At 39.8% G+C, this 21,974-nt stretch overlaps 1 protein-coding gene across 9 annotated transcripts in view; it reads left to right on the forward strand.

Annotated features, from left to right (window-relative positions):
* The window catches only part of ANK3 (ankyrin 3), a 685,538-nt gene that overhangs the window by 499,433 nt on the left and 164,131 nt on the right, over window positions 1-21,974 (forward strand). For all 9 annotated transcript variants that reach the window (XM_061181623.1, XM_061181653.1, XM_061181663.1 and 6 more), the window contains exon 10: window positions 17,950-18,048. In XM_061181623.1, the coding sequence (XP_061037606.1) occupies window positions 17,950-18,048 (99 nt within the window). The remainder of the gene's footprint in view (window positions 1-17,949; window positions 18,049-21,974) is intronic.

Raw genomic sequence — 21,974 nt, forward strand, 5'->3', positions numbered from 1 at the left:
GGTTCCTCTTTCCAAGAATCTTATCTCCATGTTTCTAAAACCGGCCCAGTAACCTGAACTTGATTCCCGTAGTTCCTGGATTCACTACTTTATTATTCCCTGCATGTATTGCCTCAATCAGTAAATGATGATTGAGTGCCCACTGTGGGCCAGACATAGCTGATTAACAGGGCAAGACGACAAGACGCTTCCCCTACCCTCGTGAAGCCGATGGCTAGTTTGTCTGCTGTGTGCTCTGACCCAAAGACAGCCCAGCCACGAGTATTTAGCAGGAGACCCGGACTTCTTTTTCTCGGTAACTATTAAACCTGAAAACCATGTATGTAACGTAAAAGAAACCAGGTTCCTGGAGAGGAGGAATGAAGGAAGTTGAAGGTTGACCCCCTGCAAGACTGTCTGACTGGGGAAGTAAATGGAAGAGAGGTCTCATTGCATTGTCTTGGTATTATTTGCTAAGAAACCATCACCAGTATGCTAGAACTATTGTTTTAAATGGCAGGGTTCTTCCACTGAGTACAGGCTGCTTAAAGTAGTTGTAACAATAAAAGTTAGAGAATCGTTGCTTATGCCACTTGGTTACCAATAGAGCTAACGGGTCACTTGTGAATTGGGAGAATTTTTCTGAAGAGCAAAGAGGGGTACTGGAGCCAAGGCAAAAAGAGAAGCTTGAAGAGCTATACCTGGATATCCAGCTGGGGTTTAACTGAGTGTGTGGATTAGAAATGACCTTATTTCTCCCTCTTTTGATACAATCATCAATCACCAGAACAGCAAAATTGCTTGTCAGTCATTTTTGCATCATTTATCAAACACTTACTTGCTGTATTTGGTACAGTGGGAGGAGGGCAGGGTATAGGAGATTCAGGTCCCATCTTAAAGGGGCACATGGTGTCACAGGGGAGGGCCAGGATGAAAACATACAAACACTTCTGGATAAAAGCATCAGACATACGGAATACTGGACATAGGCGAACTCAGTATGCACTTAGCTTCTATGCCCTTTTGCCTCCCTGTTCTGAAAGGCTGTCTTATTTTAAACAAGATGTAGACTTCTTTTTACCATCCATTCAGTTTCAACGTGGCGTTACTTTTCTTCTGTGTTATATGAGTGCCATGTGGATGTGAAGGAGACTTGGAAAACCGAGAACAGAGAAGCCTGTCATTCTTCTATTGTTGTCCTGCAGGGGATGTGGGGTGTCACTCGGGCACAGACTGAATTCCTGGCAGACCCTATGGAAGAAAGCATAGTACATACCCCAAATATGTCAGCTATTTTGTGTTCTCCCCATCAGAGCTTCCCTTCTCTCTTGCTGAAATGACTGAGTAGTGACTGGGTGTGTGGGTGAAAGGGAGAGAGCCATAAAATGTCAGAAAGCCCTGGGGACAAGCCTCAAAATGGAAAGCGAATTTTTTTATAAATACAAGTTCTAATGACTCAATCCAGTAGCTCTTTAGAAAATAAATATTGTTATCTACCCATCTACTTCCTGCCAGGTACTTCCTACTTTTGTAGCTACCTTGTTGCATCAACAGTCTGACCTGCTGCACACCAATCCCCTTGGGTTTAGAGACAGGAAAACGAACCTGGGTTTCACCTCAGGGGCCAGCACACTCTAAGGGACCTCGTTGGCTTGCTCTGTTCCTTGTGCACGCCTTACCGACCTAATAAAGGATTCAGTTTAAAAGCAGACTCTTTTTAGTGCACTTTCAGTCAGCGAAATAAACTTGAATTGTGGTGTAACTTAAGTAGGATCTGAGCAAGATCTGACCAGCTGGAAAAGCAGGATGAGAGTGAATTTTTTTTTTTTTTACCCTAGTGCCTGATCTCTAGTCTTAAGTGTGACTAGCAAGTGAGATCATGACCTGAGGAAAGTTGATCATCCTGAGTCTTAGTTTCCGTCTCAGTACAGACAGTGGGTTGTTCCCAGTGATTTCCCAAGCTCTCCCAGCTGCTGGGGCACTGGATGCTGTAACTTTAAGAATAATTAGTTATAGTGAAAGTCAAGATGGTGATATATGTTGGGGTGATGTGACCAAGATGGCGAAGTAGGAGACCCCAGCCCCCATCTCCCAGGAAGATCAACAATTAGACAGTGATCCACCATCAGAGAGTTCAGGAGTCCACTTAAGAAACTCCAGCAACACAGTGGAGCAAAGAACCTGAGACTACTGCACAAAAAGGGAAGGAAGAAGGGCTTCATTTTGTCTGCGTCATCCCGTTCCCCAGGCCAGCACTGCTCAGGGCCAAGAGTGAGCCTCCCCAACTAGAAGGAGTTCCCCTCACCAAGAAAGGGAGAGTGGGGTGAGCCGCCAGCTTCCCCAGCCTTTTGGGGCACTGAGCAAAGGACCCACTTGGGTTTCACCCCACCCAGAGACTGGCAAAGCTGAGATGAATAGAGATGGGGAGGAACAAGGAAAAAGAGCAAGGGCTACCAGCATCAGCCACGCAGCAGAAATGATTGTGCTTCCCTGTGACCTGATCTGCAGACCCCAGCACCTTTTGCCACCAAAGTAACTGATGGCCAGCATAGCGGCCACAGACCTCCTGCAGATGTCACTGGTTTTTGCCCCACAGATGCTCACATTTGCAGACACCAGCCACCTGAGCCCCTCCCTGCTCTTTACCTCCCACTGGCCCGCTGGGGCCCAGGATCCCCACCAGCAGCCAGCCCAGGCCTCTGCAGCCGCATAAGTACAAGACGCCAGCCTAGACCCCCGTGGGTGACCCTCACTTCTGTGCATGTGCTTGGGGCTGGCCCCTCCAGCTGTGCCCTTGCACACTGCCGGCCTGACCCTCATCACAGGCTTCTACTGCTGTAAGCGCACCCGTGGCAAGATCCTGCAGCCACGGAAGGGCAGGCCAACTACCAAGGCCCTCGCAGCTGCTTGTGGACCTGAATTTGGCCCTGGCTCTTGTCACTGGCCTCCACCACTCCGCACATGTGCCGCTAACCCCCCAGCTGTGCACCTGCATGCTGCCGACCAGACCCTCATGCCTCCACTGCCAGGCACTCCCCTGGGGAGACCCTGAAGCCACAGGAGTGCACACCAATAGCCAGGGCCCCCATGGCTCTTCTGGGCCAGGCCTGGCCCTATCTCCTGTTACTGGCCTGCACCACCAGTCACCTACAATGGGCCCCTCCAGCTGTGTACCTGCATGCCTCCAGCCTGACTCCCGATACCAGCCTCCACTGCAGTGCACCCATGGTGTGATCTTGCAGCCACAGTAATGAATGCTGACAGCCAAGGGCCCCCACGGCTGCCAGTGGACCTGCAGTTGGCCCAGACCCTTGCAGCTGGCCCTTGCCCCCATCTCTATGTGTATGTCTTAAACGAGCACTTGGCACTACATAGGCGCCTGCAGTTGGCCCCTGTACCGAGTCTGTACACACCACCAATTCCAGCCACCACCAGTGCCTGCCCAGATCCCAAGCCACCTGGACCTGTGGTGCCACTCAGGTCTCCAACGGCCCTTGCAGTCACTATGGTCAATGCTGTGGACCCCAGTGGCCTGAGCGAATGAGACATCACCCCCACCACCCAATCCTGCATTTGGCACCCTGCACCAGTAGACCCAAGGTCAAGCATGCTCCCACCTGCAGGTGAAGGTCTTTCCATACCAAAGTCAACCCATAAAGTCTGGAAGAGGTGACTGCTTCTTTAAATGCACCGCATCGGTGCAAGGCTGCAAGGATCATAAAGGATCAGGGTAACATGGCACCACCAAAGGAACACAGTAAGCTTTCAGCAACTGAAAGAAATGGAGAAATGGAGATATAAGAATTGCCCAACAAAGGATTCAAAATAACTGTTCTTAAGATGCTCAGAGAGCTACAAGAAAACACAGGTAAACAATTTAACAAAATGAGGGGAAAAATACAAGAACAAAATGAGAAGTTCGATACAGAGATAGAAAACATAAAAAAACAACCAAACAGAAATTTTGGAGCTAAAGATTACAGTGACTGAAATGAAGAATTCAGTAGAGAGCTTCAACAGCAGACTGGACCAAGTAGAAGAAAGAACATCTAAAACTATCCAATCAGAAGAACAAAAGAAAAAGGAATAAAAAGGAATGAAGAAGAGACTTCCCTGGTGGGCCAGTGGGTAAGACTCCACACTCCCAATGCAGGGAGCCTGGGTTCGATCCCTGTTTGGGGAACTAGACCCTGCATGCCACAACTAAGAGTTTGCATGCTGCAACTAAAGAGTCTGCATGCCACAACTAAAGATCCCACATGCTGCAATGAAGATCCCGCACGCCACAACTAAGACCTGGCGCAGCCTAAATAAATAAATAAATAAATATTTTTTAAAAAAGGAATGAAGAAAACCTACAGGACTTACAGGACACTATTAAGTGAAAACAATCTACCCATCATGAGAGTCCCAGAAGAAGAGAGAGAATCACTGATGACTTAATCAGTAAATTAGATTGATGACACCACCCTCAAATCTGGGAAGTTATTGGGAGTCAGCAGGGGAGGAGACTAGACAAAGAAGGTGGTTCCCCTGAAATATAGGAATTGGAGGATTTTTTTTAATTATTAAAACACCCACTGGTTTTATGGGACAAAAAAAACACTAGAGCTTTACTGATTAACTGATAAAGCTTCAATATAGCATTTAAACTGCATTTCCAAAAGGTATTTTGGAACATTTCAATAAAGGTCAGCAATCCCACTTTTGGGTATATATCCAAAGGAAATGAAATCACTATCTTGAAGAGATACCTGCACTCCCATGTTCATTGCAACATTATTCACAATTGCCAAGACATGGAAACAACCTAAGTATCCATCAGTGACATCATTGGTCAATATACATGGAATGTTACTCAACCTTAAAAATAAAAGGAAATCCTGCCATTTGCAACAACATGGATGGGCCTTGAGAGCGTTATGCTGAGTGAAATAAGTCAGACAGAGAAGGACAGCTACTATGTGATATCACTTAGATGTGGAATCTGAAAACATTGAACTCATAGAACAGAGAATGGCATGGTTGCCAGGGGCTGAGAGATGGGGGAAATAGGGAAATGTTGATCAGACGATACAGAATATCAGTTATAAGATGAATAAGTTCAAGGATCTAAGGTACATCATGGTGACTGTAGTTAACACTACTGTATTGTACCCTTAATGATACTGTATTGTACACTCGAACGTTGCTGTGAGAGCAGAGCTTTCATATTTTCACCATAACAACAACAATATAATTTATGAGGTAATAGTGGTGGCAGATGTGCCAAGATATATACACACGTCAAGGCAAATGCTTCAATCTGGTCTACGTGCAGCATCCTAATTTGTTTCTTTATAGAAATGCTTTGCTAAGAATGACTACTTACAGTAGCTGCTATTTCTTTCAATTTAACTCTCTCTGCAAAGCTAGCATGTGTATTTGAATCCTTTTTGAAGGAAGATACTTTGCAATGGGTGGTCTCTTGTCACTTTTATTCTCCTTTGCATCAATTCACAGCCAAATCAGAGGCTCAATATGGACCCTAAATTAGAACCAGGTTAAGACTTTGTGACAACTTCTGAGTTCTCCATCTCCTTTCACTGACTCTTCTCCATCCAATAATAAAGGCAGCTGTGCTTTTATTTAGTGCTTCAGAGAACATTCAGGAGTTCCAGGTAGAGTTCCTAATAATAATACTCTGATTCCCAGAATGCTGCTCTAACCATTTCTCTTCCAACTTCCAGCCTTTCTAGCAAGGTGCCACTGCCCACATCCCCATATAACCCCATTACTACAATATTACATCCAAAGCTACACCCTGACACTCAGCAGCACACGTCCATCTTAATATCTCTAGCACTTAGCACACTTCCTGGCACATACTAGATGTTTAATTAAGTATTTGCTGAGTATATAAATAAGATACACTTCTTAATGTTACATTTGCCAAAAGGTCTTACTTTATTTGACTTTATATTGGTCCTGTGATAATGTAATTTTGCTCCCTGAAGTTAATGGCATCCAGTGGTTTTATAAGAATAAAAGTATGTGTGCATAGGTAGATAAAGTGTTTTCAGAGTATCTCAAATCTGTCAGTTGTTAAATTCTTACTATTCTGGGAAGGTGTCAGGAGTCACTTAGATGTCCTGTAGTTTTAGCTTATCTTTTCCCAGAAGTGCAACTGGTTATATTTCTCAGGTTAAATATGAAGGAAAAATAAATATTGGTATTGAGTTTTGCTTTTATTGTATTTGCAGAGTGTGATTGCCTTGGTTAAAAATAAATCCTTAAAGAAAATATTAAATATTTCATAGTCATAAAATAATCTCTGTCAAAGAGAAAATTCTAATACAATACTTGCTCCTTGGAGTTCTAACATAGACATGTTGACAAGAGCATTTGAAATAATGCAGAAGACTCTGGGTTTCTCCATTAGTCAAGACTAATTTGAAAATATTTCTTTATGTCATTCAAAAATATATTCATTTTTTATTTTTATATCATAAATATTAAAAGTTAATTGAAAGTATTTATTTGGATTCACAGAAGGACAAGGGCACCCTCGCCAAATTTTGCTGTAAAACTTAAATTGCTCGAAGAAAAATAAAGTCTTAATAAAAAAAAAAAAGAACGAACAAGTAATCATGAAATTCTCTTAGCTTCCAAACATGAAAATCTCTTTGAAGGAAAGAATGCTTTTGAGAGTTGCAAAGAGTTCTGAGAACATGACAGAAGCATCTTTTTTCTTCTCTTTCTCTCTTTCCTAATGATTTTACACCATGTTGGAACCCTCATTTGCCTTACCAAATTAGAGACCTGAAAGAATTGGGTAACTTTCGTGTGCCACTGAAGCCTGGCTCTCTTGAAGAATCTATAAAGCAGCCTCAGGACAGTTATTATTTTAGTTAACTGCTATATGGTTCCAAGTGCTGGTTCTCAGAAAGTAATCTACTATTTCTCCTGTTTTCCCTGGATGTAGTTGGTAATGTTCACATCCTATTTCTTTTAAATAACTCTATATCTATTAGGCGCACAAGCACTCTACAGTTATCAACTATAAACGTCTTCCAGTTACCCTCCTTCCTTAAAGGACAGATACAATAAATGTCATTACTGGTTTTTTTTTAAATTGGGAATCTTAATGTGAGTTGTTTTTTTCCCCATGTAACATCTTCTAAGAACTGTATAAAAAGCAACTTTACATATTTAAAATTATATTTTATAATCAGTTATTCAGTTTCTGTTTACTGAAAATTCAAGAATTCTCTCATCTATATACAAGGAATATTCCTAAAGTAGTGTATGATCAAAACAAACACAAACTCTGATGGTATAGTGTGTAGAAGCCACATATTCATGTTTTTTCTCAAATGTAAAGTTCTGGCTTTAAATAATGATAGGGTAGTTTGTACTGAACTGAGCCTCCTGCTGATAAAAATCATAAACTCTGGAAAAATATTTATTGTTTTTGTTTTTTTTTTAATTTTTGGCTGCATTGTGTCTTTGTTGCTGCGCGTGGGCTTTCTCTAGTTGTGGCGAGCGAGAGCTACTCTTCGTTGCGGTGCGCAGGCTTCTCATTGCAGTGGCTTCTCTTCTTGCGGAGCATGGGCTCTAGGCGTGCGGGCTTCAGTAGTTGTGGCGTGTGGGCTCAGTAAGTGTGTCTCATGGGCTCTAGAGCGCAGGCTCAGTAGTTGTGCCGCATGGGCTTAGTTGCTCCGCAGCATGTGGGATCTTCCTGGACCAGGGATCGAACCCGCGTCCCCTGCATTGGCAGGCAGGTTCTTTTTTTTTTTTTTTTTTTTATAACATCTTTATTGGAGTATAATTGCTTTACAATGATGTGTTAGTTTCTGCTTTATAACAAAGTGAATCAGTTATACATATACATATACCCCCCCGTATGTCCTCCCTCTTGCGTCTCCCTCCCACCCTCCCTATCCCACCCCTCTAGGTGGTCACAAAGCACCGAGCTGATCTCCCTGTGCTATGCAGCTGCTTCCCACTAGCTAGCTATTTTACATTTGGTAGTGTATATACGTTAATGCTACTCCCTCACTTTGTCCCAGCTTACCCTTCCCCCTCCCCGTGTCCTCAAGTCCATTCTCTACATCTGCGTCTTTATTCCTGTCCTGCCCCTAGGTTCTTCATAACCTTTTTTTTTTTTTTTTTTTTAGATTTCATATATATGTGTTAGCATACAGTATTTGTTTTTCTCTTTCTGACTTACTTCACTCTGTGTGACAGACTCTAGGTCCATCCACCTCACTACAAACAACTCAATTTCATTTCCTTTTATGGCTGAGTAATATTCCATTGTATATATGTGCCACATCTTCTTTATCTATTCATCTGTCAATGGACACTTAGATTGCTTCCATGTCCTGGCTATTGTAAATAGAGCTGCAGTGAACATTGTGGTACATGACTCTTTCTGAATTATGGTTTTATCAGGGTATAGGCCCAGTAGTGGGATTGCTGGGTTGTATGGTAGTTCTATTTTTAGTTTTTTAAGGAACCTCCATACTGTTCTCCACAGTGGCTGTATCAATTTACATTCCCACCAAAAGTGCAAGAGGGTTCCCTTTTCTCCACACCCTCTCCAGCATTTATTGTTTGTAGATTTTTTGATGGTGGCCATTCTGACTTGTGTGAGGTGATACCTCATTGTAGTTTTGATTTGCATTTCTCTAATGATTAATGATGTTGAGCATCCTTTCATGTGTTTGTTGGCAATCTGTATATCTTCTTTGGAGAAATGTCTATTTAGGTCTTCTGCCCATTTTTGGAATGGGTTATTTGTTTTTTTTGATATTGAGCTGCATGAGCTGCTTATAAATCTTGGAGATTAATCCTTTGTCAGTTGCTTCATTTGCAAATATTTTCTCCCATTCTGAGGGTTGTCTTTTCGTCTTGTTTATGGTTTCCTTTGCTGTGCAAAAGCTTTTAAGTGTCATTAAGTCCCATTTGTTTATTTTTGTTTCTATTTCCATTTCTCTAGGAGGTGGGTCAAAAAGGATCTTGCTGTGATTTATGTCATAGAGTGTTCTGCCTATGTTTTCCTCTAAGAGTTTTATAGTGTCTGGCCTTACATTTAGGTCTTTAATCCATTTTGAGTTTATTTTTGTGTATGGTGTTAGGGAGTGTTCTAATTTCATTCTTTTACATGTAGCTGTCCAGTTTTCCCAGCACCACTTATTGAAGAGGGTGTCTTTTCTCCATTGTATATTCTTGCCTCCTTTATCAAAAATAAGGTGACCATATGTGCATGGGTTTATCTCTGGGCTTTCTATCCTGTTCCATTGATCTATATTTCTGTTTTTGTGCCAGTACCATACTATCTTGATTACTATAGCTTTGTAGTATCATCTGAAGTCTGGGAGCCTGATTCCTCCAGCTCCGTTTTTCTTTTTCAAGATTGCTTTGGCTACTCGGGGTCTTCTGTGTTTCCATACAAATTGTGAAATTTTTTGTTCTAGTTCTGTGAAAAATGCCATTGGTAGTTTGACAGGTATTGCATTGAATCTGTAGATTGACTGGCAGATTTTTTACCACTGCGCCACCAGGGAAGTCCCTGGAAAAATATTTTTAAGAAACATGTTTGGAGACATTGAAAAGCATCGACAGCAGGAATAAATTGGAGTGAATTCAACTTTTGAAAGAACTAAATAACACAGGAGGATATCTATATTTACATGGCAGCCCTCACTAGTCAGTACAGCGTACTATGACAGCTCATGCAGAAAGTCAGTTTTATTGTCTTGAGGACAAAGGATCAAGTTTGGGGCTATAAGAGTGGCTGGACATTTAGGGGGGAAATCCCGGAAAGAAGGAAACCACAAAGGAGGAAAATCAACATACAGCTCTCCACAATCCTTGGTTGACCCCTGAACTACGCATGTGCAGGGTAAAACTCCAAGGTGGTCAGAGGAAAATAACAGCTAAAAGATTGAAACCTGCAAAGAAACTTCAACAGCTACCTGCTACACAGGAGACAGAATTACCACACCAGAGAGGCTGGGTAAACATCTTTGGCCCAGGACTAAAGGAATCACTCTGGGAATAAGGACAAAACTGAAATAGACCTATTGTTGAAAGCCTAAAAGCAAGTCCCCACAAGTTCCAGAGTTGCTATAACATACAATTCACAATACCCAGTATATAATTTAGAAATTATTATACATTAAACATGTCAAATAATCTGAAGGAAAAGACAGATATAATGGGTGAAGAAAAGAAGAATTTCGGGAGAAATAAGGAAACCTTTAAAAAAATTTAAGAAGAACCAGATAGAAATCCTACAATAGAAAAACACAATATCTGAATTTTTTTTAAGTCATTGGATGGGATAAACAGCTGATTGAGTATAAAGAAAGAAAGAATTGGTGAACTTGAAGACAAGTCATAAAAATCATCCAAACTGAGGAACAGAAAGCAAAAAGATGAAAAATCAAATTAACACCATGTCAACAATCTGTGGAATAATAGCAAGCCAACTAAATACATACAATGGAGTCTAAGAGGCAGAGGAGAAAGAGAATGGGGTAGGAAAAAAAAAAAAATATATATATATATATATATTTCCAAATTAAATCATAAACTGCAAACCCAGGAAACTTAGCACGCCAAGGAGGGTGAATACAAAGAAAACCACACAGAGGCACATCATACTGAAACTGGTAGATGTCAAAAATAGAAAATTTTTTAAGCAGCCAGAGGAAAAGATGCATTATAAATGGAAAAACAATGATGAAGATGTTATCTGACTTCTTGTCAGAAACACTGGGGTCAGAAGACAATGAAGTTATCTTTAAGGTGCTGAATAAAAAATATCTGTTAACCTAGAATTTATATCCATTACAAGTATATTTCCATAATAAAAGTAAAAAAAAGACAGCTTCAGGTAAACAAAAGCTGAGATAACTTGTTACCATCAAACCCATACTAAAAGAAATACTAAAGGAAGTTCTTCATTCTGAAGGGAAATGATACTAGGTGGAAATGTGGATCTAAATAAAGTAGAGATGACTTAGAAGTCATAAACAGATAAAGAATTATTTTTATTTTCTTAAATTTTTAAAAAGTTGATTAAGTAATAGCTGTTATGAGGTTTATAATCCATGTAAAAGTTAAATATATATTTATAGCACAAAAGATGAAACTACTAATGTAAATGGAATTATTGCAGAATTCTCATGCATGAGAATAATATTGGTTCAATACATAATATATAAATACTGTAACTATATAATTAATAATATTATTTCGACTGTGATAAGTTAAGGATACATATTTTAATCTCTAGAACCACCACTAGAGAAAAAAAGGAAAGAAAAGAAAAAAGAGTTCAGTTAAAAAGTCAAAGGAAGAGATAGTCAATGATATATATGATGAATCAATCACTAGAATACTAAATAATACTCAGTTAACCCAAAAGAAGATAAGAAAGAAGGGTCAAAAAACACAAAGAGCAGCTGGAGAGATACACAACAAACAGTATACGAGTGTGTTCTAGGCTCAGAGAGAAAGCTCTAGTTTTCTAAGGAGAAAGGACAGAAGGATTTTACCTTATTTTAGTTTAATTCAAAACATGCAGAATGTATGGCAAGGAAGAGCATTAGAAAGAGATTTTTTTCTCTCCTGTGTATAAATGGCAGAAATGAATTCTTGATCTTGAAAGGAGATTGCGTGGTAGAGTAGAAGAAATCCAGTCCCTCTGATGGAGGCAACCCTGAGTGTAAGTTCTAATGCGAACCATTAACTTGCCTGTGACCTTGGGTAGTTAACATTAATCCTGTGGGGCAGCTTTCTCATCTATAAATGGAACTTCTGATGCCTTTCTCATGAGTTGTTATAAAAATTCACTAAGACCACAAATATAAAGTGCCTGTGACAGCAGAGGGGTTTCAAAAATGTTATCTCACTTTCTCTCAGGCCAAATCTACAATTACCGAACATGCACAAAATGGGGACACAGTCAGAATTTTTAGAGAAAAATACAGATATGAGAATAGCTTTGCTGTTGAACTGTAATCGGTGCCTTTTAATTGATCTCTGGCTATCATTATAACTCTCCTCTTATGAGCACTACCTTCCTTCTCTTTCATTGTTTTCACTCTTCCGTTAAATATCACATCCTGTTTTATATCCATGACATAGAAAAAAGTATACATCCACAGAGTTCTCTCTGCTTGATTTCCTTTTCCTTCTATTGAGTATGTTTTTTGCTTAAAAGGAAGAATAGAAAGGAACCTAGAGGATGGTAATCAAAATAAACTATGTTTCTTTCTGAAAGTATTTCCCAAGTCATGAATTTGTGTCATTTCAGTATTGGCTTTGAGCAAATTCAACCTGTTAAGGACATATTCTGGGTTCATTATTCCTAAGTGTGATGGTTTAATGTCCCGCTCCATGCTTTTCAGAAAAACCAGGCTCAAAAGAAAATCTTTTTGACCTTCAAGTGTGCAGGATTTTGCTCTTTGTGCAAAAGAGCCTTTTGTCCAGCCAATAAAGTGCAGTTCCCCACCTCACTAATAAGATTACTGTCACTGAAATGAAATATGAGATCTAGACTCACCAGTTTGTGTTGCTTCAGAATTCTGCCCAAGGGAATACTTGTTCATTATGTTAGCGCTTTAGAAATCAGGGGAATTGGAAAAAAAAAAATCACTAACCCCATGCAGTTTCATTTCCTTCCCATAATGTTACTATGGCAACTCCACATCCTCTCTCCTTCTCTCCTGTCCAACTGCATATGCTGCCTTTCTTGAGGCAGCCTCCCTTGAGCCTCGAGAATTGCCTTTGTCAAGCAGTTTTCAACTGGAGGTCAAAACTATATACTGTCCTATATGGTTGAAGAACTGCTTTTTAGTCTAGGACCCATTCAAAGTGACACTGTACATTAATTATAAATTTCCAGGGATTGGGAGCAGGTAGGAATCCTTATTTTGTATTGGAAAAAGCATTCCTCTAATTTTAAGGAAAGGAGTTCTCTGCTATGTAAACCAGTTCACTACTGTGTTGCAAAACACAATATCCACATAGCTTTTTTAAGCTTACAATGTTCTGAATTACAAAGAGGAAAAAATCTTAGAGCAAGTATTCTCATATTTCTCTTACTTTCATATTCTTTTTTTATTGAAGTATAGTTGATTTCAGTGTTGTGTTAATTCCTGCTCTACAGCCAAGTGATTCAGTTATATATAATATATATATTCTTTGTCACATTCTTTTCCATTATGGTTTATCACAGGATATTGAATATTGTTCCCTGTGCTATACAGTAGGACTTTGTTGTTTATTCATTCTATATATAATAGTTTGCAGCTGCTAATCTCAAACTCCCACTCCATCCTTCCCCCACCCCTCCTCCCCCTGGGCAACCACAAGTCTGTTCTCTATGTCTGTGAGTCTCTTTCTATCTCGTAGATAAGTTCCTTTGTATTGTATTTTAGATTCCGCATATGAGTGATATCATATGGTATTTGTCTTTCTCTTTCTGACTTACTTCACTTAGAATGATAGTCTCTAGTTCCATGCATGTTGCTGCAAATGGCATTATGTCGTTCTTTTTTTATGGTCTTACTTTCTTATTCTTAATGCTAAGACTGAGTCATATTCTTCAGTGTAATTCCAATTTATAAGTCACTTATGTATTGAAAATTTTATTTTTCTGGGACAATAAGATATTATAATAGCACTTCTGACACACAAAATCAGGCTAGTCTTAAACATAAAGGATAAGAAGGAAAGGAATTATTAAGCAATTAACTAGAAAACGTTTTTAAAAGACTAGCCCAAAAACCCATTCATTCACCCACTCATTCATTCATTCACTCAGTCATTTTTAGTAAGCAACTTTCACCAACATGATACTGAGTTACCTTCTCTGTGAGATTCAAGTATCCCTTGTAAGCTAGTAACTTTGTCGTCAGAAACAGACTCATTGGAATGATAATGCAAGCTCACAAAGACTAAAATACCAAGTAAAAAGTCCTAGGTTCCCCCAAAGAGGTTCAGATAAAATATGAGGGGAATCCTGATGGTAGAATGGTTATGTCTAGCTTTGGGAAAGTCTTCAAAGAAAAACTGTACTTTAAACGATAAGGATTTGGATCTTGACGAAAGTAGAAAGGGAACTTCAAGGTACATGAAGTAGTGTGTGCAGAGCAGAGAAACTAGAACATGAGAGGCTTTCTCCAAGAACTGCGAAGAGTTTAATTGAGGTAGAAGAGAAGGGAATTAGGGGAGAGTCAAGTGTAGCGGCGACTGACTGGAAGGCTTTGAATGCTAACCTGAGGAATTTAGACCTGGCGGAGGAATGAATGACAGTTATGAAAGATCTTTTTGAACACAAGGGTATCATGATCAGAACAGTCCATCAGGGGCTTCCCTGGTGGCGCAGTGGTTGAGAATCCACCTGCCAATGCAGGGGACACGGGTTCGAGCCCTGGTCTGGGAAGATCCCACATGCCGTGGAGCAACTAGGCCCGTGAGCCACAACTACTGAGCCTGCGCATCTGGAGCCTGTGCTCCGCAACAATAGAGGCCGCAATAGTGAGAGGCCCGCGCACCGCGATGAAGAGTGGCCCCCGCTTGCCACAACTAGAGGAAGCCCTCGCATAGAAACGAAGACCCAACACAACCAAATAAATAAATAAAAATAAATAAATAAATAATAATTAAAAAGGTGCTAATAATTTAAAAAAAAAAAAAAGAACAGTCCATCAGGAACATGAATGACAAGCCACACCTATTTCAAAGCCAGAGAAATTAGTTCGAAATTTAAATGTTTACTTCCCACCCCCGCCCCCGCACAAAATTGGTATTAAGTAATGTCAATGCCTGCTTTTTTTTGTTTTTTAACTGAACTGTGAATCACTACGTGGCAGATCCTTTTCCAGCTCCCTGTGGTTTAGCTGGTCGTGTCGGTCTTCGTGACTGTAGAGACTGTGGTGCTAATTAAAGATCTCACATTAAGTCTAGGCACTAGTTTTCCACTGACCTGTGACTGTCCCAGCAGCCAGGCCGGCACTGTCTGTGCAGCCAGACAGTCGTGACATCTTGTACAGCTTCCTGCTGAAAGGGCTCCCTCCTGCCAGGCTTCTGGCCATTTGAAGAGCCACGCACCTTTGAAAAGTTTCAAAGCAAATTTGCAGAAGATCCAAAGGAGTCAGCCATTTGCAATCAATGTTTAAAACACTGCAAGTAAAACTACAGTTGAAAGAGCTATGCTTCAGGTAGTTCTTTGCAGTTGACCAAGGATGATGAGGCCTTCCTTGGGGAACTCGAGGACTTTATCATTGAAACGAGGTGATAAAAGGAGCAGTGGCTAGAATGGAAAGCCCTTCACAGCTCTGACGCTGCAGAAAAAAGTCACCTTCCCTGGCTGAGTCTCCAGATTCTATAAGTTTTTAATAAATAAACACCAGAGATCAGAGGTAGCAGCTGCAGAATGTAGATAAAAGAAGGCGCTGGGTGGCTGAAAGTTTGAGAAGGGGCTTTGTCTTAATAACTTCTCCCAAGATATGCCTTATTTGTCCTGCAGTCAGCACTGGCCTCATTCTGAATTCAGCCCATGCAGCCTTGGATGAGTCATTTAACCTCTTTGAACCTCAGAGTCTTCATTTGCAAAAAGAAGATCGTACCTTCCGTATAAGGGTAGTTGTGAGAATACAATGATCGAATGTTTTGGATTTGCTTCAAAACAATATAAGAAAGGAGAAGAGGTCAGGATATAGATGAATCAAGGTGGATCCTAAGGTGACATTTATTGATGCTGTCCACCAGGTACCTAGACGCTCATTACACTATACAGTCTACTTTAGTCTGAAATATGTTTGAAGTTTTTCATAATTAAAACTTTTTTAAAAAGATGAAGTCAGCAAAAATATATGTCTGTAAGGAACAATGTACTTCAAAGGATTAAGGGGTTGAGATAGATTTTACTCTTAGATAGCCAAACACTTTGTTATTCAGTATGTAGGATTTTGCTTGGGGGAAGATCATTTTCAAAGATAAATGAGTTTTCAAAGATAAATAATTTTATGTCTGTGACCATAGTTTGAAAATGCCTGTACATATTGTCACCCCTTATATCATAGAGTCTACTTATGAGAAAATGAGAGAATTAAAGTTGACCTTTTAGTTCATAAAAGGCAATCACATTCAGAGAATGTGAAATTTTTTGTGTGTTGCAAGGTAGATGTGATTATTGCATTATTTCTCCTTCAGATATTTTCAGGGTTTACATTACTGGGAAGACGTTTGGCCTTCAGGGTATACTTTTAATTTATTCTCAGATTTTATTTTATTCTATTTTATTAAGAAAATGCTGTTTCCAACTTGAAAGACAGTTATATTGCTTAACTTTGCTTTAGAAGAGCAAATGTTTTAAATCAGCATAAAAGGTAGAATATTTAAACATGCTCAAAATATACAAACCAGCTCATGTCATATTTGCTATTCAAATCTCATTTTTCAAGGAATTTTAATTCTACTGAGATTTAGCTAGTAGTTTAGAAATAGGATTGTACCTTATTGATTATATATTAGGATAATTAGGCTTACTTTCAAGATCTGCTCACACAATCTAGAAAGTGATTTGAATACATTAAATCAACTTTTGATGTATTTTAAAATGTGACTATCCTTAGGGTAGGTATTAAGTGTCAACAGCAGGAATCTTCAAGTTGGGGAACACATAAGCCAGGGTGTGTGAAAACTTCTCCATACGATTTGGAGCCACTTAGATAGTTTTAAGTGAATAAATTTCCACTTCCTCTTCTCCCTGTTAATTCTCCTATCCCACCTATGTTTTAATACAATAGCCCTTCTCGCTGGTCCGAAGGAAAGACCTGACTCTAACTCTAAGCCACAAGGCCCCAGGGTGCAAAACCTCTGAGGGGAAGGGGAGATGGAGAGGGGGAAAAGGGAAGAGTTGAAAATACTGGTGTCCTATTAAGAACTCATGAGTCTGGTGATTAGATAAGCAATTCTCTGCATATCAAATGCTTAGAAATCCTATTGCTGCCAACAAAAAGGAAGGACCTAATGGTCCTTATGTCTTATGATGGATCATTGGAAGAAATCTTTGATGAAAGTTTATTAAGTGATTTTTGGCATGTAATTCAGGAGTTTAGAGAATTAGTGGCACTGCCAAAACAGAAGTCCAACTACTTATTTATGCAGACAAGATGTCTTAGCACTAGCATTTATAAAAACAAAAATTAGGGAAGTATTGATGCTGAACCCTGTCTCAGCAATAAATAATACTCATTAGCAGATCCATGAACTAGTTGTGAAAAAAATACATCTCATTCAGAGAGGAATTTTTAATAAATTGTTGCTCTTGCTTAATAATCATAAAATGTGTAATGTATTTTTGCTGTTTTGATCCATTGTGTTTGAATAATTATAATGCCAATCAGGAGATTTGTTTTTGATACTTAAATAAAGGCTTATGTTTTCAGGAAATCTTTAAACCTTTTTAAAAAGTAAATTTATGTATTTTTGCAGCAGGGAAATATGATACCGTAATCAATAAAAAACACTCAAGCATAAAATTATATTACATGAAGATAAAATTATATGGGGGAAGTGGAATGGAAATAGACATGCAGGAGCAAAAAGGACCAATGTAAAATTTCTGTTACAAATTCCTATTTTAAAAATTTGTGTATTTTTTAAAATGGTGGATATCAAATTACTTATAGTGTTTAGATTCCATTGGATAGTCGAAAGAGTAGTGGAACAGTTATATTTTTAAATGTCAGTTTTGTGTGGAATCACACACTTGGCAACTACTTAAACTTATGAAAAATTCTGTCCTCTAGTTGAAAGTATAAAATTGTTTTATGAGATACATGCGTAAATGTTTGAAGCTCACTGGTCCACAGCACGTTGGATGCCGCGCCGAATCTTGACCGAATGCACTCATTTATAGAATTTCCCGTCAACTGTAATTGAAGATGTTGCCTTGTTTGATAGGATGGGCTGACGCCACTGCACTGTGGAGCAAGGAGTGGCCATGAGCAGGTGGTGGAGATGCTGCTTGATCGAGCTGCCCCCATTCTCTCAAAAACCAAGGTAATTTCTCCCCAGGTGTTCGGTCATCACACTGTATTTAGCTTTGAATCCCTTAACCGGTTATTTCACCCAGACTTTCAATCACATAGAAAATGCCATAGTTTGAATTTAGCAATTAGTGTGGCTCTGTGCACCCAATCTTTGGTGACCCTCAAGATTAAGTTTGGGTTTATGAGGCCTTCAGATGCATGCCCTCTATCACCAGGTCATTTGCGTGTGTGTTGCTTTTGTTTTTATTTTGTTTTGTTTCAGGAACACTTACTGCTTGCTTTTATTCTATGTAATTTTCATAGCTCAGAAATGATTGCTTGTTGGGGAAAGAAAGACTGCAAGATCTACAGTCTAAAGTCTGGGTGCTGGTGCACTTTCTCCAGCCCCTCAGTTTATTTCTGGAGAGTTCACAGACTATTAAAAAGGCCAAGATATCATTTAACTGAAAAAGACTGGAAACTTTGGAAAGACTATACCTTGCTTGGGCCTTTGGAAAAGTTGACATATCTGAAGGGAATACATGATGATGGCCTGACAAGAAATAATGTTTTACTAAGTGTCTTCTGGATTTTTAAATGGTAAAACCATTTGACAGTATTTGAAAAAGAGAATATTTGTAAATAAATTTTGGGACATATAAACTACCTCAGAGTCATTACTGTTTTTATAAATCAAACCAGTGATTTTTTGAAGCTATGTTATGCTTTATAAAGAGCCCTAATTTCTAAACATTAACAAAAAAAACCCCAAAAGAACATATTACTCCTGTTTGTACTCTGATCGGTGTTTACTCAACAACTCTAGTGAAGATGGACAGGGTCAAGTTGGTCTGAACAATTCCATCACTCATTTGAAATGCAGGGTTTAGATTGGTGAGCTGCTGGAGATATTATCCAACAGAATTAAGCAGCCACTATTTTTCACTGCACGTGATGACATCTTGGACTTTTGAGTGCTTCTCATCTGAACCATTCTATTTGTTGTTTTTCCTTTCACATAGTCCGTATCTATCTTCTCTCCATCCCACTGCTATCTTTGAGCTACATCATCTTCCTGAACCATCATAATCACTTCCTCGCTGGTCCCCCACTTCCTCACCTGCTCCTTTCCAATCCAGTTCCCATTTTGCAGTCAGAGTGGCCATATAAACTGTCAACCAAATCATGTCAACCTCCTGCCTAAAAAGCCTCCAAGTAATTCCTGTCGTTCTCTTTAAAATTAATTTTTATTTTATCAAAGCAGTACAGGCACAATTAAAAAGCAAATCATTGTCTCGTCATTCTTCTCCTAGTGTTCATCTCAGTCTCTGTTTGGCTTTTTTCCTGAGAAATCTCCTTGACTTTTTTCTTTGATGCTTTTAATATGCAAGAACATTTTCTTGTCCTCTGAGAGCTTCTTTTCTTAAAGCATCCAGTTCTTGTTTTATGGATGCTATACATTCTTTTGCCTTTTGGAGAACATTCAAGGTGACATTTCTTTAAAATTCTTTCTGCCTCTCATCTGTCCCTAACTCCTCAGATTTCCTTTTTTCTCTTTGTTGGCTTTGGCTCTCTTTTTCATGATGGGGGTTGCCCACGAATGTCTGTACCTGACCGTGTCAAGCACTCACCTTTGAGTGGAAGCTCCGTGAGAGTGTGGGCAGGGCTTCTCTCAGGTGTATCAGGTGGTGGTGGGTTGGAGGGGTCCCTAACGTCAGGATAAATTGCCCTTTTCTCTGGAAGGTTCGGTTTTTTGGAGGGATGAGTCCTCTAACCTTTTGCCGTGTACATCCAGATGAATACATTAAGTAAGAAAAAGGAAAAGGAGCTGTCATTCTCCTGGTCCTCTATGCATACCTTAATCATAACAATGATAACAACATTTACATAGTGTTTACTACATACCAGGCTCTAAGCACTTTACATGTATTAACCCAGTTACTCCCCACAACAACTCGATGAGGTACTGATTTTACTATTATGCCCTTTTTATAGATGAGGAAACTGAGACCCAAAGAGAGAAAGTAACTTTCTCAAGATGTCTCAGCTAGTGGCAGACCAAGGATTTGAACCCAGCCAGTCTTACTCTAGAGATCATACTCTTAACACCTATGCTGTCCTTCCTTCTTCTGTGAACACCTGTTCTCAGTCCAGAGCCTAACCACTGCCCTCCACTCTGCCCCAGCCTCCACATCCAGAATCTCCAGAAATTAAATTCCTGGTTTCCTGCAAGGTATGAGGGGGCAGTCATCTGGCTTTGAGGGTTGGAAGGGCTTGGAGACCTGACCACTCCATAGGCAGCTAAACCAATCCTGCTTTTGGCCCCAAGTCTCATCTTTATCTTCCAAGGTACTGTGTTTCTGTATTGTCTGCCTTTTGGGCATTTGAGAGGTAAATCCGTTGTCTTTATTATACCCCGTGGTATACTGGAGCCTGTTGTGTACATCTCTTTCCAATTCCATATTCAGTAACATCATGTTGATAGCTTGAAATCAGTCATAGCATAGAGGTCTTTACACCTTGGAAATTGGCAAATGCCATATCTCAGGGCTGTTCTTCTTCAAAGAGCTATTGTGAAACATTTACCAGCACACCACGGATTATACCCCTCAACAGGCACTTAGGTGTCAGCCTTCTCCTCTCTGCTGGCTGAGGTAACACTTAAAATCTTTTCTCGTATTCCAAAGTTTATAGACATCACACATTTGTTTTTGTTTCCTTTGCCATGTTGTGTGAGTGTGTGGGTGTGCATGCCCTGTGGGTTTTACCTTTTCAATTCCGTTCATGTTTTTTAGTGGAGTTTGTGAAAGGATGGATAAACATGCATGTCACATCTACCATGTTTATCTGGAAGTTGCCCCACCCACTGCACTGAGAATTCCTTACCAGAATCTGTCCACCTCTCTGCCTCATCTCTCCTTCTGGTCCTTACCTTCTTCTAGCCAAGCAGCCTTCTTTCACTTCCTAGAATACACCAAGTCTGTTCTCATTTCCCATTCCCTCAGACTGACCTCTCTCAGTCTGTCCCAGAGCTCTGCAGTCTTCACACATTTCTCAACTCAAATGTCGTCTTCTCAGAGAGGCCTTCTTAGTTTCTTTACCTGTTTGCTGTCTCTTTCTTCAGTGAAATGAAAACAAGAACTTTGTCTTATTCAGTGCAGTACCCCAAGGACCTAAATCAGCACCTGGCGCATAGGAGACCTTCCCCAAATATTTGTTGAATAAATAGTAAGCAAATGAAGGCATTCCAAACTTTAAGACCATCTGTCTAATTCTTAAAGACTTTCATCTTTCTGAGCTAAGAAAAACCATCACACTGGATCCATGTTTTTAGCTTGATGACAATGCCATACATAGTATGACCCCTCTCCACACGGCAGATGATCTTTCCTTTCTTCTGGTCCTTCCCCAGTGACCTATAAGTTACCCACTCATATGTGGTTGTTTTGTGTATCATTCGAGAATTTCCTTCTTTTATTGACACAGCCTCCCATTTCTACTCTCCAGTAAGTCATTTGTTCTCTCACATTTTGTTTCTTTGTTTACGTCGTGTTTTCCTCTAAGACTGTATCAAAACATAAAGCGGAGGAATGTTTTGGCAGGAAATAAACAAGTGCATATGCTTGTGGGTGGCAGTATCTCAAATGAGAAATGTTCCCCTCCTTTGTTGCACCTTAGTTTCTACTTTGGTTCAAAATGTTGGAGTGGAATTTTTTAGGCAGAAATATTCTGCTTGACTGGCAGTGTGTGAAGGCTTTAAATTTACATAATTATTTATGGAGCTCTTTCTATATATACAAGGCTCTCTGCTGGGCAATATGGGGAAATTATAACCCATGAGCCTCCTGCTTTCAAGAGACAAAAATAGCTGAAATACATGACATGGTGAGTGAATGATGCCATGAGAGTGGCCAAAGGAAGGCTTGCTTTTTTTCCCCCTTGAACTCTTGTTTTATG

The sequence above is a fragment of the Eubalaena glacialis genome, chromosome 1 (genome assembly GCF_028564815.1).
Source record: "Eubalaena glacialis isolate mEubGla1 chromosome 1, mEubGla1.1.hap2.+ XY, whole genome shotgun sequence".
In the NCBI taxonomy this organism is placed as follows: domain Eukaryota; kingdom Metazoa; phylum Chordata; class Mammalia; order Artiodactyla; family Balaenidae; genus Eubalaena; species Eubalaena glacialis.